This window comes from Lissotriton helveticus, chromosome 1_1 (genome assembly GCF_964261635.1).
Source record: "Lissotriton helveticus chromosome 1_1, aLisHel1.1, whole genome shotgun sequence".
In the NCBI taxonomy this organism is placed as follows: Eukaryota; Metazoa; Chordata; class Amphibia; order Caudata; family Salamandridae; genus Lissotriton; species Lissotriton helveticus.
In genome coordinates this window covers 1,603,783,709-1,603,805,916 of record NC_136057.1, presented here as the reverse complement: position 1 = coordinate 1,603,805,916, position 22,208 = coordinate 1,603,783,709, and the positions used below count along the sequence as shown (strand labels likewise).

Genomic DNA, 22,208 nt, shown 5'->3' with positions numbered 1-22,208 from the left:
TCCTCTCTCTAACCTCAGTCCAGGCTCGGCTGCTCCAGCACTCACCTATATTCTCTACTCTCAGTCCAGGCTCTGCTGCTCCAGTACTCGCCTGTATCTTCTTACCCTAGTTCAGGCTCTGGTGTTAAATCACTCGCCTGTATCCTCTCTCTTACCTCAGTCCAGGCTCTGCTGCTCCAGCACTTGCCTGTATCCTCTAACCTCAGTCCAGGCTCTGCTGCTCCAGCTCTTGCCTGTATCCTCTTACCTCAGTCCAGGCTCTGCTGCTCCAGCTCTTGCCTGTATCCTCTTACCTCAGCCCAGGCTCTGTTTTACTGCCATCGATTGCTGTGTGACAGTTCTGCTGACTCGGGAGCTTGCATTGATTTTACGCCTTCATATTTACTGTCCTTTCTCATATCCTTAATGATGCTGCCGTATCAGAAACGTAGAACTCTTCGGCTTTGTCCAGTGCTGGCCCCTCATTGCACTCTGCCAGTGTACTTCAATTTGTGAAGTGCCTCTCAGTACCCAGCCAACTGACTATGTGCCTTGCCAGTACTGGAACCCAAATTAGCACTGCCAGGCACTTCAGTTCAGAGCACAGCACCGTATGCGGCCCATGCACCTCTGCCAGTGCTCCTCAAACCCCAAGCACAATAGTCAGTGTTATTCCAAAACACATGGGTTTGCCATTACACCTCAGTCTTAACCTGTAGTACCCCTACTATTCCAATTCAGTCAGTGCACCTGAATATTGAGCTGAGGCCCCCATGCTATCCCAGTTTCAATATCAGAGTACTTCACCCGCGTGCCTCATTCCCAACACGCAGGGCTCCCTAATACTCCAGTCCTAAAATACCCATAGAGCCCGCCAGGGCACCTGCTTTCTGGTGCAGGACCCTGCTATTCAAAACTGTGACTCTCACTCGACTCCACCAATGCACCTCATCCCTGACTTCCAGACACCTGCTATTCTTCCACAGAGATTCTTATCCTATCTTATCTTAAGGGGGTTTTCCATAGCGCTCTGACACCATACGTTTCCTGGCGCTGATTGGGTGCTGAGAGGTGTAAAGGAGGGGATCTAGCCAGATTGTGTGAAAAGACTAGTTTTCAGGAGTTTTCTGAATTCAAGAAGAGACTTGGAAGATTTGAGCGGGTGGGACAACGGGTTCCAAAATTTAGGAGCCAAGTAAGCAAATCTACGACCGCCGAATTTTTTTAGCTTGGTTGAGGGAATGACTAAGAGCTGCCGGGAGATTGACCCACAGCTCGCCAGTGTGGCTTGAGAGACCCCACCTTCACTGTTCAAGTACGGAGGCCAACACAGAGCACCACCAATGCACCTTATTCCTAACTTGCAGAACCCCTTGCTGCTTCATTGCTGAGACCCCCACACATCTCTGCCAGTGCAGCTCGTTTCTCACCTCTAGGACCATTAACTAGTTTGTTATCGAGACCCACCTAGAGCTTGACCAATGCACCGCAGCCCTGACCAGCAGCACCCTTTACCTGCTTCATCATTCCCACCCAGACAAGCACTACGTATTTCACACGATTTTATTTTTTAACCCTTTCTTTCCTTCAGGCACAGCAAACCTCGCAATCGGCCATCTTTCCGACAGATTCTCCTGCATCTGGACATCGCCTCTGCTGATGTGCTTTCCACGCCGCAGGAAACCTACTTCAAATCCCAGGTAGGGGACAGTGTGGCAACTGGCCGCGCAGCAGGTTGTAGGCTGCATGCCAGGTCTTCTCCGCAGGTCCTGTTGGCTGCCAGAAGCCCCTTACCCCTTATTAGAGGTACTGCGTCTGCAGTGGTCAGACAGGACTCCATGGCCTCCGACCCTCAAGTGGTAGATGCGGTCAGGCAGTCAAGATTTAGCTCGTTGGAAGTGGTGTGAGGGATGGTATCCAATATAGTATGACACAATTGTTAACGTAAACAAAAGGAGGAACACCAGTGAAAACCTGAACTCTCTCACCCAACCACTTACTTAAATATGACTCCCAAACCCATTTAGCTCAGTGCTATCCCAATGACTTACATTGGCCAGTGTTAACCAATTGATGAATATGAGATCTCTATAGTCTTGCCTGCGCATAGACTGGAATGAGCCAATGTTAACTTATGGGTCACTGTTAATGACACTTTGCAGGTTAGTGGCCACCCCTCCCCTAGCAGCAAGACCCTCAGCAGTTTGGCGCCTCTGGAAGCCTTAAGTGGTGGGGCTGTAAGGTTGCTGCCTACAGTGTACTTAATGTAACACCAGCGCTGCCATAGGCGTCCTGAGACGGTGAAACGAATTTGTGCTGTTGCACAGGGTCCCCTACTAGCCTGCTCACCAACACTTCTAGGTAATTGGTGCTTGAATTGGTCCAGCTAGTCAATTCCCACTGCAGCTCAGCTGATTGCTCCCAGTGTGCTATGCAAACAAATGATGGACGAAAGGCTGACTAAATCATACATTCACCCCCAGTCAAGAGATCTGGTTTAAATCCATTGTTCTTTTGCTCACCGTGCCACCCCAGTTTAGACCCAGCCATATGCAAATCAGTCTTGACCTTGTGCCTCATGAGAACAGTCCAGACCGAACTGTCAAGCCAAGTCCTCCCTGGACCGGAAACAAGCATCCTGGGAACGGTTTTTGGGTATTACCCTTCATCAGCCAGGCTAGCTTAAATCCAGTGGGGCACAGTGAGCAAGGGCCCCACTTCTGGGCATACCCATCCCACTTAGGGTGAAAAGTGCTACGCAAACAAATGATGGCCGGAATGCTGAATAAATCATACATTCATCCCCCAGTCAAGAGATCTGGATTAAATCCATTGTTCTTTTGCTCACCATGCCACCCCAGTTTAGACCCAGCCATATGCAAATCAGTCTTGACCCTGTGCCTCATGGGAACAGTCCAGACCGAACTGCCAAGACAGGTCCTCCCTGTCACCCAAGTGGGACGGGTATGCCCAGACATGGGTCCCATGCTCTCCATGCCACTGGAGACAAGCTATCCTGGCTGATGAGGGTTGAAAGCCTGAAAACAGTCCTAGGATGCTTGTTTCCAGTCCAGGGAGGACCTGGCCTGGCAGTTTGGGCTGAACTGTTCCCATTGGGCGCAGGGTCAAGACTGATTTGCTTATGCCTGGGTTCAAACTGGAATGGCATGGTGAGCAAAAAAACGATGGATTTAGGCCCAGATCTCTGTACTGGGGTGAATGTATGACATTGTCCTGCATTCTGTCCATCAATTGTTCTTTTTGCATTTGTCACCCCGAGTGGGACGGGTATGCCCAAACGTGGTCCCCTGCTCTCCATGCCACTCGAGTAAAGCTATCCTACCTGATTAGGGCTGAAAGCCCCAACCCGGTCCTAGGATGCTTGTTTCCAGTCCAGGGAGAACCTGGCCTGGGAGTTCGGGCTGGACTGTTCCCGTTGGGCGCAGGGTCAAGACTGATTTGCATATGGATGAATCCAAACTGGAATGGGATGGTGAGCAAAAAAACAAGGGATTTAGGCCCAGATCTCTGTGCTGGGGTGAATGTATGACATTGTTCTGCTCTCTGTCCATCAATTGTTCTTTTTGCGATTGCTCCCAGTGAGCAGCTCCACAATCCTTGTGATAGCTGCTAACCTGGTTCTAAGTTGAGAATTTCATCTCCTTTCGCTGCGGTTCTTCGAAGGTGGGGAGGGGACTTGAAGGCAAGTAAGTAGGACGTAGTCGAGGAGTAGGACAAAATTAATCTTTGTTCCACCTAGAAAAGGGAGCAGGAACAATTAAGATCCACACTCTTAATACCCTTGTCAAAGAATTCAGTGTAATCAAAGAATTCAGTGTACTGGCTAGTGAGATGCACTACTGAAATTGGAGCTGAACACTCATTCGCTATCAATCAAAATTGAGCATTATTCAAAAGATCTTATACTCTACAATCAGATGCAGAGAGACAGCCATTTTGAAATTATATATGGGTACTCTTTATTATAGTTCTACCGTTCCAGGATGGCTGTCCAACTCTGTTGACTTTGTCAATCCTTGCACCACATTTCTACAAACATTGGCAAGACAATACTGGCAGCTTCTAATGACCCTCTTTTTTGTTTCCATGGCTCCAAAGTGGAACCTGGACCATGGAAAATTGGAAGGATGGAGGAAGAGCACCAGTGTGTGGCCATTAAAAGAGAACGAGCAGGGTGAGATACATTGAGAGAAAAAGAGCCTGGGACCAAGGCCTGAAGGGCGAGAGAGCTATTAGTGGGACACAATCTAAATGGATAGAGATGGGGTAGCGACATAATACCAGGGGAAAACAGATTAACTTCTATGTACGTTTATAGTGCGCCAGAAGGAAAATACCACATAAACATGCAAAAAGTAAAATAGTTTTTTGATGTCATCAGTGGAAGGCTACAACTCATTCATAAAAACCCATAGTAAACCAGAAATAGTATAGGGGCGTGACAAACAGAATAATGGGCCTGAAGCCATTGAATCAGACGCAGGAATTGGAATGGACAAGAAAGCCATCCACTCCTAAACATGTGAAAGACCCCCAGTTCAATTCTAGGTACATTTTAGAGTATAGGTTACTATGCTGCCTGTAGTGAGACCACAAACAATGTATGCATTACTGTAATAAAGCATGCCCAGAATAGTATAAAAGTGTATCACACTTGCTTGCCCTTCCTTATGTAAACACATTACAAAGGGCTTTATTCGCAAGATTGGCCAGCCAGCTTCAGCCAAAGCAAATTTGAGGGGTCTGTAAAATAATACAGAACTTCGGTCTTTGCTAGCTGTTTTGTGGTCATTGATGTTACTCGTGCTGGCGCATCTGTGCCTCATGACCCCCCTTTCACAGCTTCTCTGCTGCCTACTTTATGTATTTCCCGTCATGCATACGTTTACCTGCTCCTAGAAGAATATAGGATGGCAGATCATTCAGAGCACCTTTGTGTGGGGAGAGTATAGATGGGCCCATTGGTCATCTGTTATGTCACACTGGTGGCAGATTCTGGCATCTGTGGGTTTCCGGTTTGATCTACTTCGGAGTTGGTTTTCAGTCAGTCGTAACTCAGTCTGTACTTCTTGAGAACTGCTATCCCAAACACCCAACGTAGGCACACTGCATCAAACTAACCTCAGTAACTTTCAGGTGTATGTCTTGACTTTAACAGTACTTGCTCTTTCTGGTCTTCCATTGAGTTGTTCGGCGTGTACATACATCTGAAGTTTAGCTCAGCTGGCCTGCAGCATTGTAGGTTGCCCTAGCTGAGGAAATAGGGTGTTAATTCGCCAAGGCTTATTTGAAATGCTCGAGAGCAGTGTGCGTCCTGAGAGTTGGCGATGTGTTAGTGGCCTGCCCTTTAGGAGATGGCTCTGGAGTGGCGAGAAGTTACTTTAATATAGGTCCTGGACCTAGTGCCTTACCGAAGACGTTTTTATTGTTTGGACTAAGCTGTAAGTGCCCACACAGCGGTATTGGTCCACTCTACCGCACTTCACATTAAACCCACCTCTTACACTTCGCTACGCCTGCAGATGGACTGTTACCAACTGGTAATGGAACGATGCTGAGACCCTGACAATGACTTCCCAGTACTGTAGCCAAGTGAAGAGTGTGCGCTCGGAGGAGGCTAGAAGGGAATATTTCAGGGCTGCACTAAACTCTGTTGAACAGTAACAGGCAGCTAGAATAGAGTATGCTGTATACAGAACAGGATGATGTGCTGAGATCTGCTTTAGAGCAGATTATAGAAATGCAAAGGCGATATTAATTTGTAATTAGAACAACATAATGCAAGATTATACATTTTTAACCTCTGTACACTACGAAATTGAAGGTACGGTGTCATAATGTGAATTGACCAAATCACAATAATTTTTTCACTCAAGAGCCGATAATGAGATAAGATCCCAGGACTGAGTCCTTGGATCAAAGACGTGGCCACCAGTTCACATCTGATGCCCGAGGACACCGTGCAGCAGAGGGAATCTCCGTATTATTCCTTTGTATCCATTATGTGAGCAGAGGCTGATGATTCCCATGAGAGACGGCGGCCATTTTGCACGCTCGCCATTAAAAACAGCGGTGTCCCAGATTCACCGGAGACCGAACACTGAGATGGAAAGGCTTGAGACAATGCTCCGAAACCACTGGGGATGCCTCTCTGCAGCGTTTCCATCTTAGTAGCTGCTCTGTTCCACTACAGATGGTGACCGGTTCTGTGAAAAATGTCCATCGCTTCAACAAACACAGTTGCTTGGTCTGAACCGCTAGACCGAAACACACGAGGTAGCTTGTTGTCTCGAGCAGGGGAATCTCGGTTTAGCAGCTGGTGTCTGACTGCACCTTTCGCTCAGGAATTGGTTAGTTTGTTTAGGATGTACCCACTTCTTTCATCACAGAAACCACTTTGGGATGGAATTAAGGAAAGGGCAATTAGCTGTTGTTAATACCCCACAACACAAATGCAATAATCGTGTTATTACCAAGCTCCTTAATCTTGCCCTACATACACAGACACTTGAGTCCAGTATTGGTGCCTGCTTCCTGTCGGGTTCCAAACTTCCCCTGATATTATTGAAAAGCAGCCAAACAGCAGCAGGTCATGCTTACATTTATTTATTTATTTATTTATTTATTTATTCAAAGTTTTATATAGCGCGAAGAAGATCTTTGCAGATATCAGAGCGCTTTACAGAAACAAGGGGTCGGGGCAACAAGAGGGTGGTTAAACAAACTATTGGGTACAATATAGTAGTCGGTAGTAAGTGAGTAGCAAAATAGGATAGCAATCATGTAAAAAATTCTGCACGTTTAGACTGCCTGTGCCAGTCCCAGCACTCCGTGATGGGTTTTATATGAATAAATCTCCCCTTTGGTCCCAGAATGGACCGGTAAATTGTTGGTTCCCTCCACTAAGTCGTTGCCACTTCATTATCCTTACTTGTCCTGTTTGGTCAAATGGGTCATCATGCCGGGAATTATAGCATAAACAATTAAACCATTAATCTCGGAGGAGTCTAAATCTGTGATGGTATAATCAATGGCGCACTCGCCGTGCGGTGACTTATGTGCTTGCTGTCCAACAAAGCCATCTTTTACTCTCCTTTTGAGAATAACCAAGCGTAGACTAGTACATATATCATGACATCTATGTCCAGTTTGAGTTAGTATGTGATTGTGGCTGCTTCTCTCAGGGGTTGGAGCTGTACATATATTTTCAGGAAATATGTCCTATCCAAGTGACAGGGTGTATTCCTGAAAACATATTTATTTCTCTGGTCAAGACTGACATATGCTTTAACTCAACAATGTCGTCACATCCCCATACACCTGACATTTTCCCTGCCTTTGACATCTGGCATTTCCAATCAAGACAGCATGACCAATGAAGTCTGTCTCAAAGTAGAGACGGTCTTTAGGGGGCATGAAGGTTACCCAAACGACGAAATGGGTTTGTGCATAAGTAAATGTGAGGCGGTAACAGCTTTGCGGGTCATTGCACCTTGTGTAAAGGTTTGTTTGTAATTGGTGTCTTTAAATATCACTCCCTTAGGATTACTACAGCCTTATAAAGTGTATCACTGTTGGTAGAGCTAATATTGGTCACAAAAACAAACTGGAACTGAACAATTCAGTGAGTTTGGTCATATTAACAGTTTCCCAAGCACATGCCTCACACATACAAATGCATATGAAAAGAAATAGTCACATTTGCCAGCATGTGTTGCACTCATGTAGAACTCCATATGTCGACACACACTTAATGTAGTGTTATTAATCCTAGAGCCTGGTAGTTAGTTTCCCCACTCTCAAAAGCAGCAGTGGCGGCTCCTCCGCTGAGGCGGAGGAGCGTCGCCCCACTGCTATTTCAGCACTGCAAAAATGAAAATTATTAAAACATGACATTATTATCATTTTCTTTTTCTATGCGGTAGTCAGTTGAAGTTGGCTCCGTGACACCAGAGCAGGGGAGGAGTGATTTGCACTCCTCAAAGTGCACATGACAGTTTGGTATGCCGTGACAGTTTGGTAGGCCCTCTTGGGCCTGCCAAACTGTAATGCGCACTTGCCATGTTCTCCATTGGGCTGTATTGCACAGCCCCGTGGAGAACGTGCTCAGACTCCCCAGGCACTCCCTGAGCGGCCAGCGGCGTGATTGGCTGGGAGAGTCCGGAAGCCTGGGTGCTTACTGCAGACAAAGGAGAGGCGTGCGGTGATGGGTAAGGCGTGCAGAGGCACGGCAAACAAGATAAGCTAATTTTTTTTAATCGCCACCCCCGTTCCGAGCAAGCTGCCACCAAAAAGCAGCTTATGAGGGTGTGTGAGGAAGACTAGGACCAATATCTGGTGGTATGGACCACCTCGAATGGCAACATTGTTTTTAGCACCACATTTGCAAGCGTTGTCCCAATCTAAACATTTCATTATTGGGAAGTACACACTACCACATTCCTGTAATACAAACAGGATTTGTTTTAAGAACACAATGTTTGCAACCTCAGGATTAAATAAAGACTGATTCCCAGTAAGTTTTCACAGTCTTACAACGTTGAGGTTATACAGTATTACTGAGCTAGGTCATGTAGTATAAGGAATGGCACTTTTTATATTAGCACAAGTCAGTGTAACAAGAGCTGCGGCTCTTCGTTAAAGCTATAACCATGTTACAGAAATTATGACGCTCGAACCACGTGGATGACAATCTTCTGTTACTTGGTGCTCGAAAATACACACAATGTAAAAAAGTACATTCAGTTTCTAACAACCCCCATACATTTCATTGGCTCCCTGCTCTGTCTCTCCACCATTGGCTGGCTTCCTAAACGGAGGCCAGCCATTGGAGGAGAGAGCCGCCCCTCCAAAGAAGCCCCGTCTTTTTCGGATTCGGGGGCGTAAGTTTTGCTGTTCTTTAGCTCGTGATGTCGTCCGTCACTCAGGACAGCAAAACACTCCCCCGAATCCGAAAATGTTTCGAGCTTTGAGGCCGCCATTTTGCTGTTTGTTAAAGATGAGGTAGGTCGCCTGCTCCCGCTGTCCTCGTTCCCGCCGTGCGCTGCTCCCGCTCTCCGTGGCTCCCGCTGTCCTCGTTCCCGCCCCCTCCCCCTGTTCATGTCCTCTGCAGCTCGTGTGCGCTGTGTATCCCGCCATCCCCGTTTGCGCAGTGTGTCCCGCGCCATGTGTCCTGCCATCTCCATCAGCCTTCACTCCCTCAACTCTACCCCCAGAAGGAAACCAGAGGGCACAAGCTGCCCACACTGCCCTGAAGGAGAGCTTGCCGCCCAGGGAGGAAGGACGTGCGCTGCCAGCTGACAGAGTCAGTGCGCGGAGGTCACGTGTGGAGCAGCGGCTAGTGACTCATGTATGAGACGGCATGTGTAGTATAGCACACTTCCAGCGCAGGAGCGGTCTCGCAGCGCTTGTTGGTTACCAGCTAAACCAGGGTTCGAAAACCACAAACATGGCACTGAAATCCTGGCTTCTCTGCGTGCCATCACCGTGTGACCTTGCAAATATCACGGTACCGCCCAGAATCGCACTTTCCTTCCCTCTCACACACCGGCAGCGCCTCGTTCAGTTTGGCGTGTGCGCTAAGCAGCGCTATACCAACAAGTCACCTTCCTCCCGCTGCCACCCTGCTCGTGGCAAGTGAGTCACTCGCTCTCCAGGCCGCCCGGGCGCTGCCAGTGACAACGGTGCACCGCTGCCCCAGCCGGCTCTCTACGGTGCAGTGACTTCCAGTCAGAGTAAACTTCTGAGAGGCGCGCGGTCAACTGTCCGAATCTCTGCCGGGAGGAGGCTGGGACTGGCTCGGGCTGTGGATGCCCCTCGCCCCCGCAGGAGCCCTGGAGCTGCACGCCGCCCTCTACTCGCGCCTTGGCAGCATGAAGTCTGCGGAGGAAGGCACCGTGCGCCCCGCGCCAGCCTTAGCTGCCCTGTCCCTTGATGCAGACCCCCGTCCCTCCTCCTCAGCTTAGAGCCCGTGTCTTGGCAGGCGCCTCGCTCCCGTCAATTTTAAAAACAAAATGGGCCTCGCGCCCCACCACCGCCGCACATGCCCCGGAGTATGCATGGCGCCCAGCGGGGCTTCATGTTTCAAAACGGGACCTCGAGCCCTACCACGCCGCAACGGGAGCACAGGAGCCTCTAAGCCTTTTAGAATTGTGCTTTACATCAGTGCTGCAATGTTTTAAAATACAGAACTCATGCGTTCTGCTCTGCGCTATGCTCCACATAGCGCCATGTGTACGCTGGGCCAGCGATGAGCTACGTTCCACATAGCGCCGGGCGTGCAGCCTCTGTGCCCTATACTGGCACGCGGCAATAGGAACAATGTTCCACTTAGCGCTGTCTGTGTCCTGTCCTTGGGCCGTCAAGGAGCTACGTTCTGCAAAGTGCCGTCTGTGCCCTATCCTGGACCCGATGCCATCAGCATGTAACCAGAAACCTGCCCTTTAATGAGAGCTCAAACTTGCGCAGTGTTTCTCTCCCGATAACATTACACGCCCGGGGGGCTCGAGGGGCTAAGCGTGGGCGTGGGTCCCCAACGCAGGGAAAGAAGCATACATATTTGTTTTAATAGTATTATTTTAAAGGCATTGTATACCGTCATGTCAGCCATTTTAATTTTCAAACCCCTAAAAGCATCTAATGTACAAGATACATATCCCTATCTGAGGACCCCAGTTTTGGGGTCCAGGAGGGAGCCGCCCCACACTCGCTCTGTTTATCCTAAATTACAGGCCGTACCCCTGTTCCAGCACTTGCTTGTTCTGCATTATGGCTCCCCGGGGCCCCCCTCACGCGTCTGTTTTCTGTGTCTCACAAGGAGTACAAAGTGCCTTGACATTGTGATGGCCGTTTCCTGTGGATCCTATCCCGCCCCCTCACCCCTCCCCCTACTTGGAGTGACCCCTGGCCAGGGGCGTAATTTAGGCTCCTGCAGTTTATGCTGCCGCAGAGGGACCCAGCCGCCAACCCCCTAATTCCCCCGCACAAGGAGTTTGTATAGCTGTGTGTTAAAACATATCTTATATCGCCGCTCCTCCACAGTCACCCTGGCTTGCACGCGCTGCTATTACGGAATTTGCTCTATGCATTTATTAATTATCAGCCATCTCTCAAAGTAAAGCAATGTGAAGTGCGATCTGTGTACCCTGTCACAAGGGAAGCATTAAACACATCTTTGTTGCAACCCGAATGATCGCAGCCTCTGCGGGCACGGGGCAGGCCGGATACCCAGGTCAGCCTGCAGCGGGGCCCATCCTTTTCACTTGACCAGCGCGAGATGTAGCAAGGAAGGCCAGCATTCGCAGTATGTCTCCTCCGAGAGATGTCAAACAAATGCTGGCTTCTCTAGCAGACCCGCTGACATAAGACAAAGAAGGCGGGCCTTCCTGACGCTCCGCAAGGGAGATGTAAAACGCCAGCTTTCCCGGCGTTCCACAATTTAAATAGAATGTCAGTTTCGCCAGTGGACACTGTGATTTTAAATGACAGGTTTTGTGTTTCAGCGTGCCAATGGCACCAGACTCGTTTTTTCGATGTCAGGTGTAAACCGACGGATACTTTAGTGGTTCTGCCCTCCCTCTCCCCTCCCTCTCCCTTCTGCCCTCCCTCTCCTTTCTGCCCTCCCTCTCCTTTCTGCCCTCCCTCTCCCTTCTGCCCTCCCTCTCCCTTCTGCCCTCCCTCTCCTGCCTGCCCTCCCTCTCCTGCCTGCCCTCCCTCTCCTGCCTGCCCTCCCTCTCCTGCCTGCCCTCTCCCTCCTGCCCACCCTTTCCTCCTGCCCACCCTTTCCTCCTGCCCACCCTTTCCTCCTGCCCTCCCTCTCCATCTCTCTCCCTCCTGCCCTCTCTCTCCCTCCTGCCCTCTCTCTCCATCTCTCTCTCCCTCTCCCTCCCCCTCTGTCATCTCACTGTGTGTGTGTCTGTCTGTGTCAGCTTTCAGCCCGGGCTGAGACAGCTTCCTCAGCGCGCACACCCAGACAGCCGCACCAAAGTACTTAGCATGTCTTTAAAAGACCATTTACATGTTATTGAGGCTTTGTTGTAGCGCCCCTGCATCTCCACTCTGACAATCGCCTCTCGCCCGGCCCCACAGAGCAGAGGCTTTGTCGTATTTCACCTCTTAGCGCCCCTGCATCTCCACTCTGCTTTGTGGGGGCACTGGGAGCAGTGATTGTCAGAGTGGAGATGCAGGGGCGCTAAGAGGTGAAATACAACAAAGCCTCTGCTCTGTGGGGGCCGGGGGAGCAGTGATTATCAGTCTCGGAGTCGTCTTAGTCAAGCGCTGCTGATTATCAGTCTCGGAGTCGTCTTAGTCAAGCGCTGCTGCGGCGGTGTTTGCTAACATTATTTTTTTAAGCACAGGTATGATTGCAAGGTCCGCAGGCCGCCAAGGAAGGCTTGCCGGGCCGCTGGCGGCCCACGGGCCGTACTATGAGTACCCCTGCTCTAGAGAATCCTTAAAACTGCTAAAGTTTACTTTGTATGACATGTATTTTCTTTCCTTATCATTTCTTGGGATCCCTGACAGTGGTTGAGTACAAACTCATAGATAAAGGCACATTTCATATCTGCAGGGTAGGGTTTCGCCAAAAAAGGTTAGGTTAATCTCAATATGTGAACCATGATTAGTGAGAACAATGAATAGATCTTTGAGCACTCACCCAGCCCCCTCTAAACATAGTGGTGTAACACAGGCCCTCACAGGCCCCGTGGTGCTGCGCCCCACAAGCTGCAGGGGGCCCACTCAGCACAATACTCTGGCCTGTGAGCTCTGGTGTGCACACAACATAAAAGAAAATAGCTACTAGCTTTTTTTAAACATACTTTTATTGGTTTTATTCATGTAATCATTACAATCGAGCATAGCATTATTATAGGTTTCAGGAATCATCAACATAATACACAGTTGGTCTTCCAATCTTACATTCAGTGACATATGACTTTTCCATTGTACTTGCTATAGTCAAACAGTTTATGTATGTATTTTATGTATGTATTTGGTGTATTTCAATGTAGCTTTCCAATACAGGATGGCTGTTTTGAGCAACAAGGGTATTTTAGAGACAGGCAAAAGCAGTCTGTGCTTGCTCCCATACTCCCTGGCTGTGCTTGCTTCCCCGCCCCCTGGGTGTGCTTGCTTTCCCCGCCCCCTGGCTGTGCTTGCTTCCCCGCCCCCTGGCTGTGCTTGCTTCCCCACCCCCTGGCTGTGCTTGCTCCCCTGCCCCCTGGCTGTGCTTTTTTTCCTGCCCCCTTGCTGTGCTTGCTTCCCTGCCCCCTCACCGTGCTTGCTCTCCTGTGTGTGTGTGTGTGGCTCTGGGTGTGTGTGGCTCTGGGTGTGTGTGGCTCTGGGTGTGTGTGTGTGTGTGTGGCTCTGGGTGTGTGTGTGTGTGTGTGTGGCTCTGGGTGTATGTGGCTCTGGGTGTGTGTGTGTGTGTGTGTGTGTGTGTGGCTCTGGGTGTGTGTGTGGCTCTGGGTGTGTGTGTGTGTGGCTCTGGGTGTGTGTGTGTGTGTGTGTGTCTCTGGTTGTGTGTGTGTGTGGCTCTGGGTGTGTGTGTGTGTGTGTGTGTGGCTCTGGGTGTGTGTGTGTGGCTCTGGGTGTGTGTGTGTGGCTCTGTTTGTGTGTGTGTAAATGCAATAGGTCATGCATTTGCGAGCGATTAACCTATTGGCATTGCAAATGACAATGCCATTTATTTAACGATTCAGCTATTGGCAATGTAAATGACAATGCCATTTATTTAAGATTAAACAGAAAAAATTTCATGAGCAATGCCAATAGCTCTACCTTTAATAATGCCGAGACCATTGCATTGTAAATGCTTGTTTAAAATACTCTGCCATGTCAACAGAAAAATTCACAACTGGGGGCCCCCTCTACCTCAGCAACAGAATCCATTTCTACACTCCAATCAGACACCTGCAGTCCTCCTCTCTCCTACTTGCACTCACTCCTCACATCCATCGCAACAGATCTGTAGGTTGCTCTTTCTCATATCTAGACCCGAATGCCTGAAACAAGCTTTCCTTATCCATTTTCCATACTCTCTGTCTGTTCTCTCCTTGACTTGAGGAAGCATTTTAAAAACCTGGCTGTTTTAACCCAACCCTTGACTGCGGGGTTTCTCAGCTATGCTTTTCTTTCAGTTCTCAGTGCCAGGATACCCTTCATGGGTGATATGTGCATACTACAAATAGTAGATGCACACACACCCACACAGGTAATACATGAGCATCTACAAACATATACGCAATGCACATGCAAACACAAATAATCTATGAATTATATATTTTTTAAATATATATATATATATATATATATATATATATATATATATATATATATATATATATATATTTGTGTGTAAATATATATACACTAAACGTGAAAGAAAATTACTGTGTAATTTCTTTGAAAAATGTATTGAAACTGCAATGGATTGAAAAATGTATTGAAACCGCAATGGGTTGTGGAATTTGGAGTAAGAAGGAATGACACTGCTTTCCCCTTGAAGAATCGTGAACACTCCTGTTTGAATTTGTGCACTCGTTACTATAATAGGATGGAACTGCGTCTTCAGTTAACACGTGGTTTACCTCCTGGGCTCGGATACTTGTATTGTGGAGCTGTCAGGTGTGTGTGTGTGTGTATATATATATATATATATATATATATATATATATATATATATATATATATATAATACTTCGTAGGATGCAGCTGAGACGTGGTGTTGTAGCAGGCGTGAGACATGATCCTGCGCAGGGCGTTAAGTTGGCCTGGCCATACTAGTGCTCAGTGCCGACATTAATTAAAACTGACTATGAAATGGGGCCCTATATTTATGTTCTTAGCCTTTCGGAAAAAGCACTGGTCCCTCTCTCAACAATTACTTTAAAAACCCTTAACGTTATCCATGTCAGTGATGCAGTCCCTGTTTACATTTCACATTTTACTTACTCTTTCATTCCCTAAAACTATTTGCTTTTTACCATATGTCTCAGTAGTTTTTTCCATGCACATCATGACTCTGGTGCGGTGCATACAGTGAACTGAGTCTCCTTTAGGCATCTGGGTGAGTTCAGGTTGTGGGTGGGTGTTCATGAGGGGCAAAATTGAGAGCTCTGGACCGGACAGCGAGGCAGTGTGAGTTTCTCACCGTGCCTGTCATTGGGTCATAAAGGTGTTCTGACTCCATGCTCATCCAGTCCTTCGCTGAGCAATGGTCACATATCTGCCAATTGTAATTACCATTGTATGTGAAGGTGTATGAAAAGGGTATACAAAGTTATTGTAACCATGCCCCTTTAATAGGCCCCCACCTATTTTAGCCCACTCAAGTCACTGTTTACAATGTACCTCGAGAAAGACGTTTTTGTGGCATATCAGAAGACACATGGTAGTGGTGTACCTGGAGACACAGTGGTGGTAGAGTAGAGGACACTGTTGCAGCAGGCGAGACATATGGTTTTGTAGTAGCGGGGAGACACTTGCTGTTGGTGTAGCAGTGGAAACTGCTGGTGAAGTAGCAGGAGAGATGCATGCTAATTGTTTAGCAGGGGAGACAGGTAGTGTCGCTGGAGAGACATGCTAGTGGTGTAGCGGGGACACATGTTGGTGGTTTAGAAAAGGGGCACAGATGTTTCTGGAAAGACATACGCTGATGGTATAGCAAGGGAGACACATGCTGGTCCTTTAGCAGGGAGGACACAGGTGTCACTGGAGAGACGTGTGGTAGTGTAGCTGGGGTGATTCCTAGGATGGTGGTGATGTAGCTGGAGCAACACATAGTGGTGGCGTAGCAGAAGAAATGCACAGTAGTGGAGTCTCTGAGGATACCCTTGCCTACGGTGTAGATGTTGAGACCTGTGGTTGTGAAGCAGAAGAGCAAAAGGAACAAATAATGGACGGAATGCTGAACAATGCAAACATTCACCCCCAGTCACAAAGATCTGGGTTTAATCCATTGTTCTTTTGCTTACCAAGCCACCTCAGCGTGGACCCAGCCATATCCAAATCAGTCTTGACCCTGCTCCTCATGGGAACAGTCCAGCCCGAACTGCCAAGCCAGGTCTTCCCTGGCCCGAAAACAAGCATCCTGGGACTGGTTTCGGGGTAACACCCCTTATCAGCCATGCTCTCCATGCCACTGGAGTCAAGGTAGCTTGGCTGATGAGGGGTGATGAACCCCAAAACTGGTGCTAGGATGTTTGTTTCTGGTCCAGGCAGGACCTGGCCTGGCAGTTCGGCTGGACTGTTCTCATGGAGATCAGGGTCAAGACTAATTTGCATATGGCAGGGTTTAAACTGGAACACCATGGGGAGCAAAAAAAACGATTGATTTGGGCGCAGATCTCCGTACTGGGGTGAATGCTTGGCATTGTTCAACATTCTGTTAATCAATTGTTCTATATGCATGTATAGTAGAAAGGAACGTGGTGGGGGTGTAGAAGAGGAATGATTGTGGTGTAGCTGTAGAGATGCGTGGTGATGTAATGGAAGACATACGCATTGATTGTGTATCTGGAAAAACACGAGTGGTGCAAGCGGGAAGATGCGCTGGATATGCAATAAGGGAGACACGGTGGTGCAGGAGAGAGGAGGACCGGGTACTATATTGGTAGTATCGAAAGTGGAAGGGAATTCAGGAAACCGAGGGACAGGAGATAAACGATGGGCATCTATCTGAAAAACGTGGCTTTCATAGCTTGAGCCTCTATAGAATGGGCCTGGTGTTAGGGACAGGAGATGGACGTCCATCCAAGCCTGGCATTCTAGTGTGTGAGAGAGGCGATGAAACCTATATCTTATGAGCCAGGCATTAATAGAAGCGTGAAGGTCGGACGATGGGCGTCTTTCACACGTTAAGGGCTTTCATAACGCTGCCAAGATCATTCATAAAGGTTTACTGGGCCGGAGATGGACGTCTGCCCGAGGAGCGGTGCGTTAAAGAACTGCGAATGAGGTTCGGATGCGCTTACAGTTCGATCCCAGTTCTATAGGATTGCCCCTATGGGAGTCAGACTGCCCTCTTGGAGAGGAGCACCTCAAATAGGGAGTTCTTAGTTTTTATTTGTATTTATTTATTTTATGCGTTTTTATATAGCGCGGACTTTACCCGAAGGTGTCAGAGCGCTTCACAATAGGAACAGTAGTGAAACATGAGGAGAAATTACAAGTGAGCAAGTTACAAAAGCAAACGTTAAGTTATATGAGGCAATAGTGACAATTGTGCGTGTATCAAGAGCAAGCAAAATACAAGCGGTAGCAAACGATACGTTAACAAGAGGGGAAAAAAGTGCCCTCTTTCCTGTCGGTGCCGGTGAGGTGTTTAGATAAAGCCCCCATAAAACCGTCGTGCCTGACACAGGGACCGGGAAACGGAGGGAGGCTCGCGGCCGTTCCCATCAGTGCATCACCAGGGGACGCCTCGCGCTCTGACGAGCTGGACAGTCGAGGGGGAGTGCGTCGGGAAGCCTCAGCCAATCCGCTGCGGCGGTCTGACAGTAAACACAGCGTCCGTAGGAGACGCGCAAGCGCCGTCACCGTGACGACAGTGGCAAGACAGCCGGGAAAAGGCATGGTGTGATTCCCATCAGTGGCGCCTAGCGAACCTGGCCTCCTCCCACAGCGCTGACCACACTGCCACCTAGTGTTAGCAACGCATGGCACCTCGGCTGCAGCCACCTCCGACAGTGCTGTCTTAACGATGGAGGTGCTCCAGGCAAGATATATTTAGGGTAGAAATGGGCGAACCGATTCATTAATAAGGAGAGCTGAGCTAGAGCACGAGCGGAGACCTGAAAATATTTGTCATGTAAATTATAAAGCAAACCTCATGTTAGCATATATGATCGTGAAGATTGCATCATCAAAATGTTAGGGGTTCCGAAAGTGACTTCGCGCACCTTTTGCCCTCTGTGACTTCACCGAAAGGGATATCACAACCTTGACCCTAAGTCTCAGCAGAAAGTGACGTCACGCGATTTATACCCAGACAACATTTCAATAATGGACACCGCTAAAGTTCCATAAAAACTGCACTAATAATAAATTAACAAAACACAGATGTAGCTCAATTTTTTACATCAGTATTTTGATTAAGGTGCTGACATGACAAGCCAATGGAATAAAACCCATTTAGCTTTGCCTTTAATGATAAATTATTTGTTTATTTGAAGAGGCGGCTTCAAGACCACAAACAACAGAACAACACTGGGGACCCAAATTATTTGTACCACAGACTTTCATGATTTAGTGGTTCCTCTAGTGTATACCCCAGTGCGAAATCTAATGATAAATCATAGAGAGAGGGAAAAAAGAGATTTAAAAAAACATTAGGGGCAGAATTACAATAACTGGCGCATCCCTGCATATCAGCAGGGATGCGCCAGTTATTGTGCGTCATGCGACGCACCATGGGGCAAAAATGGATAGATGCGTGACGCATCTGCTGCCGTAAAGGCGGAGGAAGCGCAACGCAGCTCCACTAAGGCTCGGGGTGCCCTATCCTTAAAATGCTGCGTCAATCCTTAAGCCTGCTTCAAGCAGGCGCAGGGTTTTGACGCAGCAAGGCCTTAAAAGTGGCTGAGTGAAATCTTGTAGATTTCACTTGATGCAGCGGCCTATAGGAAATATATCATAAACAACGCTACCCAACTTCATAACCTATAAACAAAATTCTACACTAATTTATGGACCCATTTATAAACATGACATATTTGGGCCTACTGAATCAGGTGGTCAGATTAAATCTATATACACATTATTTACAAACTATATACAATTTATACATCTGCGGAAAGAATATTGTCATTAGAATAAATCCTAACCATTTAAATGACCACCATTGGCGATGGGATCTAGCTAATAGTAACCTGCACTTCTGAATAACCAAGACCAGCTTGTTTGTCAAAAGTAAGATTTTATTTACTAAATTATGGTATTTCAAAATGTAATTTTATAAATGCAATTTTATTAGCATTAAAGTAAGCATGTTTGAAAAGCTTCATGAGAAAATTACAATTTAAGTAAGAAATTCAAAGTTTAAGTAAGATTTTAACAGTTTAGCATTTCTAAAGCCTAAGTCCCTAGCTAAGCTAAATAAATGAAATTAAAGTAAAGTTCAATGAGGATTCTTACGTGCTCCACGCAAAGTCCAGCAACACTTCACCCTCATCGGAAAGTCAGAAAGCAGCAGCCAGCCCATCCCTAAGGGCATGACTTTTTATACCTTTCTATGCTAGCTAAACTAAGCGAAGGAAAGTTTTCATAATCCACGAAGTCCTATTGGTTGAGAGTGACAAGTGACATGTCACCCACATTTCAAAAGTTCCATTAGGTCACGTTTCTTAAAGACCATTGTCTGTCTTTTCCGAATGCAACCAGGAGCTTCCTTGGTTTGCAACAATTGTAAATTAATGTTCTCACAGTGTTCATTTCATTTCCGCGGGTGCCAAGTTAGAGCTGGCAAAATTGTCCTTTATCACTTGCTTCCGACCTTGGCCACGTCCGACAAAATGGTGACAGCATGTCAGATTTGCTTAGTGAATGCAGCTTTGACGAACACTTTTTTCAGAATGGGCTTCTCGTGACTTTTGCAGAAGTAAAATTCAGCTTTTTAGCAAACTCGAGTAAACTAGGCCCAAAAGCAGATAACTTATGCTTTCTAGTATAAAACAAACACAAGAAAAGTATTAATGTAAGAAATAATGTTGATTCTGTATCCACCCTTGGTTTACTAATTAATTAACCCTCCCGATTAGTCTAATGTTACCTAGCAAAATGCAAACAAATAAAGCAGCGTTTATATCTACCAGTCTTCATTAATCCATGAGACTTATGTGCACCTAAAATAGTAGAAATGACATCACATAGACAAGGAAAAGCAAAATAAGCACATGCTTCTTTTAAGTTTGCTGCAGTTAATAATGACAAAAACGAAAACAATAAATTATTTTATTATTTTGCACGAACAAAAAGATGCAACACTTATGCACGTTTATGAGCACACATGTTAGTCCCCCCATGTGTAAAGTTTAATCTAGGTTGTATTAACACGATACATCACAAATCATTAATATTATTATTCATGTTATGGAAATGTGACTTTGCGAGTTTAAACAAAATTTTGTTTTCTATCTCGCTCCATCAACTCCCTCATCTGGTGATTAACAAATCACCACACCAACACCCAAAATTTTGTAATTTAAATTTCCGAGAAATTGATTCAAATTCATTTGTATCAGTAATCCTAAAAATCTGTTTCTGCATAATCTTTGGAATTAGCATAACGCTCTCTATGTAACTCCTGTAATTCAATCTCCCTTTCTTCTTCTTTTCTAAGTTTATAGATTCTTTTCTTTTCTTTCAATTGCTTCTTTCTCTTATGCAACAAACAACCTATTTTTGTCAAAATAAAAATGAATACTATTATAATCAAAGGTGCCAAAATCTTGCCAAGAATTGAACTACCAATGTCATGAAACCAATTTTTAATTGCTTGGAATCTTTTTGAAAGTTTCCCTGTAAAATCATCTTCTTCTAAAGGAATTATTTCTGAATGCATTTGTGTAATGTTTTTAATGTACATCTCTATATTCTTACTTTCATCAGGTATATATGTGCAACAATGTTGTACATGTAAAATGCCACAGACTCCTCCCTCTTTTGCTAGGAGTATGTCTAAAGCAAGACGATCTTGAATCACCATAGATCTGATTGCAACTACTTCAACATTCACTAATTGGAATCCATCAGCAGTGTCTGTTGACAATCTGTCAACGATTGTGGACAATTTTCTAATTCTCCCTGCGTTTAGGGTTATACCAACAAAAGGTATCACTGCTTGAAAAATATCTCCCAGAACTTCTGTAAAAGTTTCTCTTTTGACTCTATTTACATAATTATGAATTTTGAACAATCCTTCTGAATCTCTATCAACATGAAACACTTTAGGAAAAACAATTCCCACATAACAAGTTCCATACCAATGGTCTGGAAGGTTGTAGTAGGCTTTGTCACCACAAACAAAATAAATCCCAGGGAAGATTGGATCTTTTCCACCTTTGAATCCCCAACCTCCCAAAATCTGATAAGTATCTTCACAGTTACTTGCACCTACAAAATAATTATCAAAAAGTGTATTATCTCTTCTAATGCAAAGCTTTCCACTAACTGGTTTATCTATGTGAATTGCAACATTTTCAAGCATTTTGCCATTTAATTTCTCATCCTCTTTTTGCCAGAATTTTGACTTAGTCTGCTTGACTAATTCATTTCTTTTGTAAATTGCTCTTCTCTCCTCAACCATATTCAAAAATTTCTTTCCCTCAGCACTCAATTTGCAGGTTAGATTATTCTTATAAGCATACTCATAAGTGAGTTCATTAGTAACAAGGAAAAATTCTCTCATTTGTTTGGCTTTCTTGTGCTTATTTAAAGCACCCTCAATCTTTATATTCGCAAAAATCTCGTCAAAATCTGAATAGTAATATTCTAAGCGTCCAGTTTGATAAAATAAGCTAGTTAACACACTACATGTTACACCATATGTAAGAGGAAGCATATTGTATGTCACTCCCTCAGAAACAGAAGCAGGTAACTTGACGCAGACATAGCAGTCTTTAGCATCCATTACCTTGACATATTCACTCAAAAGCTTAGTAAATGTATTACTTGAAAAATCACTAATAGATTTATCTTGTTGAATGTTAGGTTGATGATCAATAACTTTAGCAGATGCACTATGTTTAGTTTGACTAACCAAAGCTTTGCTTGTCATGTTAACTTTGTGTAATTCTCTATTCATCTCTAATGGGATGATCACAGCTAAAACTAACCAGAGCAGAATTAAAATGAGCAGACACACCAGAGTCATCTTACAGCATCTCTTAAAAACAGAACACTTTGAAGTGCTCTCCTTAACATAAGGCATTTTTGGTTATTTTTGCCTCAAAATTAAAAACAAAATTTATTTTAAAATTTCTAAGAATTAAACTATTTACACCCCCCTTTTAAAATAATTTTATTTTTAAAGCCCTAAACAAGTTTTCTTCGACCTTATGTCATACACAAGATTTCTTCAACTAAACAGTTTTTCTTCGACCTTATGTCAGCTAACAAAATTTCTTCAGCCTTTTGCCAAATTAAAATTTCTGTACTTCAATCATTGTCACTAATTTCCTCTATTTCGTTTTCTTCTTCACTACTACCAT

General features: G+C 45.9%; 1 protein-coding gene across 3 annotated transcripts in view; it reads left to right on the top strand.

Moving 5' to 3' along the window:
* The window catches only part of MAP3K12 (mitogen-activated protein kinase kinase kinase 12), a 375,162-nt gene that overhangs the window by 207,948 nt on the left and 145,006 nt on the right, over positions 1-22,208 (top strand). For all 3 annotated transcript variants that reach the window (XM_078687858.1, XM_078687866.1, XM_078687850.1), the window contains exon 7: positions 1,571-1,679. In XM_078687858.1, the coding sequence (XP_078543984.1) occupies positions 1,571-1,679 (109 nt within the window). The remainder of the gene's footprint in view (positions 1-1,570; positions 1,680-22,208) is intronic.